Source organism: Oryzias melastigma, linkage group LG9 (genome assembly GCF_002922805.2).
Source record: "Oryzias melastigma strain HK-1 linkage group LG9, ASM292280v2, whole genome shotgun sequence".
NCBI lineage: Eukaryota > Metazoa > Chordata > Actinopteri > Beloniformes > Adrianichthyidae > Oryzias > Oryzias melastigma.
The window spans coordinates 16,616,954-16,624,552 of record NC_050520.1 but is presented as its reverse complement, the minus strand read 5'-3'; the positions used below and the strand labels follow the sequence as shown (position 1 = coordinate 16,624,552).

Below are 7,599 nucleotides of genomic sequence, written 5' to 3'. Positions count from 1 at the left end.
AAAGTTATTTAAGGTTTAAGTTGATTTATTCTAGAATAATATTCCTGAATTTTTATTATTCATAATTATGTTAAAAAGTTACAGTTTTAAAGTTTTAAAAATGGTTATTCTGGTAGCTTTTTGGACTATTTTGGCATTTACTAAGATGTTTTAATTATTTGGGAGTTGAGCTCATTTTTCAGCTACATGCTAGTTGTTTTGGCTAATTTGGGCATTTTTCTGTTTTTTTAATCTATTTTAGAGTTAAGCTAATATTTCAGCTACAGACTCATGGATTTGGCTAATTTAGGCTCGTTTTTTGTTTTTAGGCTGTTTGGGGGTTTAGCTAATATTTCAGCTACATGCTAGCTGTTTTGGCTAATGTGTGTGCTTTTTTAGGCTATTTTGAAATTTAGCTATTTTTTGAGCTATATGTTAGCTTTTTTGGTTAATTTTAAATGTTTTAGGCTAGTTTAGGGTTTAGCTAATTTTTCAGCTACATGCTAATTGATTTGACAAATTTAGACTTTTTTAGGAAATTTGAGAGTTTAGCTAATATTTCAGCTACATGCTAGCTGCTTTGGCTAATTTGTGTTTTTTAGGCTATTTTGAAGTGTAGCTATTTTTTGAGCTATATAGGTTTTGAGCTTTTTGGCTAATTTAGACATTTTTAGGCATTTTTTGGAGTTTGGCAAATACTTCAGCTAAATCCTAACTGTTTTGGCTAATTTAGGCTTTTTTAAAGTTTTTTTAGGATGTTTTGGAGTTTAGCAAATATTTCAGCTTTATGTTAGCTGTTTTTGCTAAGTTAGGCATTTTTTCCTTTTTTTAATCTATTTTGAAGTTTAGCTATTATTTCAGCTAAACACTAATTGATTTGGCTAATTCAGAATATTTTTTTTCTTTTTTAGGATGTTTTGTGGTGTAGCCAATATTTCAGCTCTATGATAGTTGTTTTGGCTAATTTATGGGTTTTTTGTTTGTTTGTTTGTTTGTTTTTAAGGCTATATTTTCAGCTAAATGCTAACTATTTTGGCTAACCTAAGTAAAGACTGCCATGGTGAGACCCACCCTGATGAAAAAGTGGTTTAGATGTTTAAATCTAGACCATTAGAAACCAGTGTCAAACATGCCATTTTTAAATAACATTTTAGAAAAACTATTTTTTATTCAGTTAAATGACTTTATTAATACGAATAATGTTATAGATGATTCAGTCTAGTTTTAGAGCGCATCACTCCACAGAGATGACACTGGTCAAGGTTATAAATGATCTCAGGTCCAACACTGACACTAAAAACCATCAGTTTTGGTATTGCTGGACTTGAGTGCAGCATTCGATACACTATTCTTTTAAACAGACAATATGATAGGAATCACTGGAACGGTACTCAGCTGGCATTTTATCATCTTAGAAATATCACTCGAGTGAGTCCATTTTAGTGCTGAAATATTGATACATGCTTTTATAACATCTAGAATAGATTATTGTGATGCTCTTCTTTCTGGTGCTAAGAAAAGCACTATCAATCGGCTGTAGCTAGTCCAAAACTCGGTGGTACACCTTTTAACCAGGACCAGAAAGAAGGAGCACAAAACTCCAATTCTGAAATCTTTGCACTGGCTCCCGGTCCTTACCAGTGACAAATTTAGTTAAAAAAGTCAAAACACTTAAATAAGTGGCTTTAAAATTAAAGTATGGTGACAAAATAAAAGTTTATCTGATAAAAACAGATTGTATCCATTTGTCGGTTTATTTTATTTGCCCAAATCCCAGAGTTTAGCATCATTTCTGTGAGGAAACGGTGGAGTCAGAAGAGTGTCTCTGCAGGTAGAAAGCGCTCACCTGAGTCTGGAGTTTCCTGTGCAGCTCTGAGAACAGCGCGGCGTCTGCTTCCCTCCTCTGTTTCACCACTGCAGAAGATCATCAAACATTTCAGAGCCTCAGACGTAAAAACTGAGGATTTATTATCAATATCCACACAGAAGAATGACTTAACTTCATATAAAACTAAGGTGATAGTCGGTAAAAGTAATGAAAAAGATTGAAAGATTTTTTTTGGTATGGCGTAAAATAAAAACAAATATCACAATCAAAAGTGAAATATATGACAAAAAAATGCACTAAGAATGTAAAATAAATGTGGAAACTACTTTTAAATAAAAAAAACATGAATACCTGTTAAAAAATAGAATTATTTAAGTGTTAGCATATGAAACACGACTTTAAAAGGAATATTTATGCATATTTTTTCATAAAAATAACAATAACGGATATGAAACTTTACAGTAAAAGTGTTTTATTTAAAGAAACATTTGAAAAATGAAGCGTATCAAGTGTTTAAGAACTAAAAGCAGCGACACATGGAGCTAAAGAGGCTCTGCTGCTGGTCTTCCTGGAACAAACTCCATCATAATTCAGTTTGGGATCAATAAAGTCTACCTGGATGAATTCTGTCGTCTGCAGTGAACAGAGGGGATGCACGTCAACCTTGGTTGGAGGTCTTATTTAAATCCCATTAGTCACAGGAGACGCCCCCCCCCCCAGCCTGGAAAGTGCTATTTCAGTTTGATGATGAGTGTGGAGGCTCAGATCAATGTGTTCCCGCTAACGCTGCTGCAGGTCGATGGATATTTGCTGCCGAGAGCCAATAAAGGTTTTCAATGTTGTGGTGGAGTTTACCAGCATCTCTGTGCAGACGTGATGCTACAGCAGAAGAAGAGCGTCCTGAGGTCAAAGGTCACTCACGTTCTTTCTTGATCTTCTCCGACACCAGGAACTCGTCGCGCTCAAAGGTGGGAGCGTAGTTGTTGCCAATGACTCGGACCGCATACTGAAACTGGTGGGCCACTTCAGCTGCACAAACATGTTTATTAATGCACGTTCACATTTACACCAACATTAGGAAATTCAGATTTGAGCATTTTTGCCACCAATAACTGTATTTTTTTTTTTTACATTGCTGCTTTTAATTTAGATGTTTCTCTTGAAAGTCCCACTCCGATTAACTTTTCACTGATTATGTCATTTTTAACCAAGATAATAATAAAAAAACCAAAACTGTAGTGCACTAGAAGCTCATTAAAAACTCACCTATGAATTGTGGGCGGGACCATTCGCACAGAAAAAGCCCACCTCCCTTCCCATCATGCATCTGTTTACACCACGTGTCAAAGTCAAGGCCCAGGGGCCGGATCCGGCCCTCCAGATCATTTTATTCTATTGTTTTTAATGGCCCGATGTTGTCGAATTTGTATAATTTTGACAAAATATATTTTTATGGAGAGTAAAATATTGAAAGTTATTTAAGGTTTGAGTTGATTTATTCTGGAATAATAATACTGCCTTTTATTATTCGTAATTATGCTAAAAAGTTATGGTTTTAAAGTTTTAAAAATTAGTATTCTGCTACCTTTTTGGACTATTTTGGCATTTACTAAGATTTTTTTAAGCTATTTTGAAGCTATGCTAATATTTGAGCTACATGCTAGCTTTTTGCATAATTTAAGCTTTTCTTTTTCTTAGTTTTTTAGGCTTTTTGAGTTAGGCTAATATTTGCACGCTAGCCGTTTTAGCTAATTTAGGCCTTTTTGCAGTTTTTTTAATATTTTGAAGTTTAGATATTTTTAAGCTACATGCTACCCGTTTTGGCTACGGTTTTTTTTTTATTTTTAGGCTGATTTGGCATTTAGCTAATATTTTAGCTGGCGATCAGCTTCAGCATTTTTTGCTATCGATTTCAGCATCTTGAGCTATCAGCACTAGCATCTTTAGCTTACGGCATTCCCACTAGCATTATCGCAGGTAATAATATATATTAAGTTCACAATGATGCTAAAAAGTTCCGGTTTTAAAGTTTTAAAATGTAGTTTTAGAGTGTTGAATAAATGCTTATTCTGAACAAAGAAGTCAACAACTGGATACATCAGAATGGAGCTCGTGGCTTGCCGTAGTAGCTTCTACGTCACATCTACAAGCTTTATCCAAGTGCATTTTTCACGTCACAACGATTTGAAAACAGAAATAGTCAGAAACGACATTTTAAGCTGAAATTTCTTGATAAATGTCCTCCATCAAACACGCGATAGTAATGATCGGAGTGGGTCTTTAAGTACAGATGACACGCTAGCAGGCTTTGATCAGAAAGAAAGGTGTGATCTTCTCCTCGTCTCTAGGGCCTCCAGCTGGAGGTCTGTGGATCTGTACAGACCGCTGACACGCTGACCAGCTAGCGGCTGAACGCAGCAGCTGTCAGGCGGGATGTTGCAGCATCAACACCGCAGCCTGACATCCACGCTGACCGGGCCGGGCTGCCTAAGAACCATACATTCATTTGAAACGGTTCACGTCCAAACGCCGACAATACATGTCGGCTATCAAATCAACAGGAAGCCTAAAGAATTATTGGCAGTAATTGATAGAAAACCTAGTTTTAGTCCAATTCCGTCAGCAACGCTCTGGCGGGAGACTTATTAACGATTATTTATGAAATTAAGGATGTCCAGATTCACTTTTATATGCCGAATAAATCAAATAAAGCTGAAATTTGTTGTAGAGTCACTGAAACGTACAAGAAGCGAGGTAAAACAGCAATCTAGCCCTCAACCTGCAAGAGTGTCGCTTCTCAAAGCGGGTTCGCTGCAGGAGCCGAGTAGCGGCTATGCTAGCTGCGGCGGCCGTACCTTCGCTTTTCCCCGTGATTCTGCAGCACAGGCTCTGCAAGAGGACGTTGGGGGATTTCTGGTCCAGGCTCGCCATCGCTCTCACCGCAGACGAGATGAATTCACCGATGCAGTGCAGGAGAATATGCTAACTACAACCCACCACAACGAGCATCGCCATTTAGCGACGACGAGTCAAGACAGCGAGGAAGACGGAACCTGTAGTGGCGAGTTTCCGGCCTTCCTTCAAAATAAAAGCCCGGAGTGAGCATGAAATAGTCCGAGACAAACAGAAAAACATTTAAGTAGTTACAATTAAAACTTTAAAATGGGTAAATAACTAAGTCTGAACAGATTAACTTGTTGGGTGTATTTGAATTTGATTCTGGTTAAATCATACATTTAAACATATGGAGAAAAAAATAATAATTACAGGTAAAAATTATTGTTTATTATTATCAAACACATTTTAAATGAATTGTCTTCCTTGGTGGCAGTAAGACTTTCCTCCAATGTGTGCAAAAAAAGAAGAAAAGAAAATAGACTTTAGTATGTAGATATGCTTAATAAAACTACAAATATTGCACATTTATTTTAGAAAATATATCAAATAATTAATTTCTTAAATAATCCTTCTAAATGTATAATTTTTGATGCGCATGTTAACGACTAAATTGAAAATAATGAGACAGTTAAAAAAAACATAACTACGTTACTTTTTTAAGATTAGTCGTATAAGTGAAAACATATATTACTACCTTGACTACTCAATCAAACTTTTAATTTGATGAGAATCTACACAGAACTTTTAAAACAGTTTTTTTTATTTACAATTTACTTAAATGTAATTAAAGCGTTTAGGTTGTCTAACAGATATAAGAATGTTAGGATGACAAGAAGTTCTCAATGCGTTTTATTTTGTAGTGATTAACAGGAAACAGTTACATACATTATGAAAAACTTTGTTGACACAGTTCAATTTACCCGCCGAAAAGCATAGGCGTCGGACACGCCGATAAAAAATACTTCCCTCTTGAAACAAGGGCGTGTTTTTAAGTTCCCACCACTGCATCATCTCCTAAAGATTTCAAAATGATCCCACAATTTTATTATTTTTACACCAAGAACATCACAAAAAATACAAGTAGTCTGAAATTATTTTAAATAACAAAAGAAAAGGCATCTTCAAAGTACAGATAATTTATTGTCTTCATTATTTGTAGAAATGAACCATGTTTTACACAAAATTAAGGTGAAAACATATATTTTTCCATTTCCAATGACAGTCACTGTAGCAGAGTTTCCAGAAAATCAAATCATGGCATAATCCAGACAGATTTTAGGATATAGCTGTGTTCAAACTGAATAACTGCTTGAATTTAGCACATAAAGGAACATCAAGCCCCTTAATCCAAAATCCAGCAGAATTAACAATAATTTGGGAAAAACATTAAATTAAAGATCATTTTTGAAATTTTTGTCAACATTTTTGAACTGTTAGAACCCCAAAGGAAGAGAGAAAAGTAGTTTGTATAGTATTACCAAGATTTGTTAAAGCAAGTACTTAATTTGCTTGTTTTTTAAAATATATTTTTGACAAAAATGTGAAGATTTAAGCCACTTCACCAAACGAAATGATTGAAGAGAAAATCTAAGTTTAGCGTGGAGCGCCCATAAAAGAATTAAAGTACATAAAGTGATAATAATTGATGTAAATAGAGAATATTTGTATTACACATCATGTTGGTTAACATTACCTTACATTACATTCTATTCTTTTTCTTTTGTTTTTTATGTATTCTAGATTCGTTGTGAAAAACTTAATCTAATGTTAGTTTAAACTCTATTTCTTTTCTATTCTGTTGTCTGTTTTTTTTTTTTTTTTTGGCTTTTCATGTATGATAGATTTACTACAAAAAACGTACTTTGAAAAAGTATTTATATTCTATTCTATTTTTCTCTTTTTCTTTTCATATATTGGAGATTTATTGTGAAAATTTTAATTTGAATTGTTTTTAAATTATATTTCTATTCTATTCTATTCTATTCTACTTTTCACCTATTGTACATTCATTCCAAAAACACGAATTTAAATTGTTTAAAAATTGTATTTTATTTCTATTTTTCTCTTTTGCTTTTCATATTTTGTTAATGCAAATATTTTTATTTAAGTTGTTTTAAAATTATATTTCTATTCCATTCTAGTAAATTCAATTCTATTCCATTTTCTCTTTTGCTTTTCATGTATTGTAGATTTATTGCGAAAAAAATCAATGTAAAGTGTTTTAAAATTATATTTATATTCTATTATATTCCATTTCTATTCTATTCTATTCCATTAAATTATATTCTATTTTATTCTATTCTCTTAAATGCTATTCTATTCTACTAAATTCTATTCTATACCACTGTATTCTATACTATTCTACTCTATTCTATTATACTAAATTCTATTCTATTGTATTCTATTTCTATTATATTCTATTCTATTCCATTCCGTTAAATTATATTCTTTTTTATTCTATTCTATACTACTCTATTCTATTCTACTAAATTCTATTCTATGCTATTCTATTCTATTCTATTCTTCTTTTCTTCTATTTTTGCTTTTTATATATTGTACATTTATTCATAAAACATAACTGTTTTTATACTATTCTACTCTATTCCATTATACTAAATTCTATTCTATTGTATTCTGTTTCTATTATATTATATTCCATTCCATTAAATTATATTCTATTTTATTTTATTCTATTAAATGATATTCTATTCTACTAAATTCTATTTTGTACTACTCTATTCTATTCTATACTATACTACTCTATTTTATACTATTCTATTCTATTCTATACTACTCTATTCTATACTATTCTATTCTATACTATTCTATTCTATTCTACTAAATTCTATTCTATACTATTCTATACTACTCTATTCTATACTATTCTATTCTAT

General features: G+C 32.6%; 1 protein-coding gene across 2 annotated transcripts in view; it reads right to left on the bottom strand.

The window, feature by feature from the left end:
* tubgcp3 (tubulin, gamma complex associated protein 3) overlaps positions 1-5,172 on the bottom strand; it is a 30,914-nt gene extending 25,742 nt beyond the window's left edge. For both annotated transcript variants that reach the window (XM_024294455.2, XM_036213519.1), the window contains exons 1-3: positions 4,663-5,172; positions 2,729-2,836; positions 1,826-1,893 (exon numbers count right to left, since the gene is read on the bottom strand). In XM_024294455.2, the coding sequence (XP_024150223.1) occupies positions 1,826-1,893; positions 2,729-2,836; positions 4,663-4,738 (252 nt within the window). In that variant the 5' untranslated portion in view covers positions 4,739-5,172. The remainder of the gene's footprint in view (positions 1-1,825; positions 1,894-2,728; positions 2,837-4,662) is intronic.
* Positions 5,173-7,599: the final 2,427 nt, after the last annotated feature.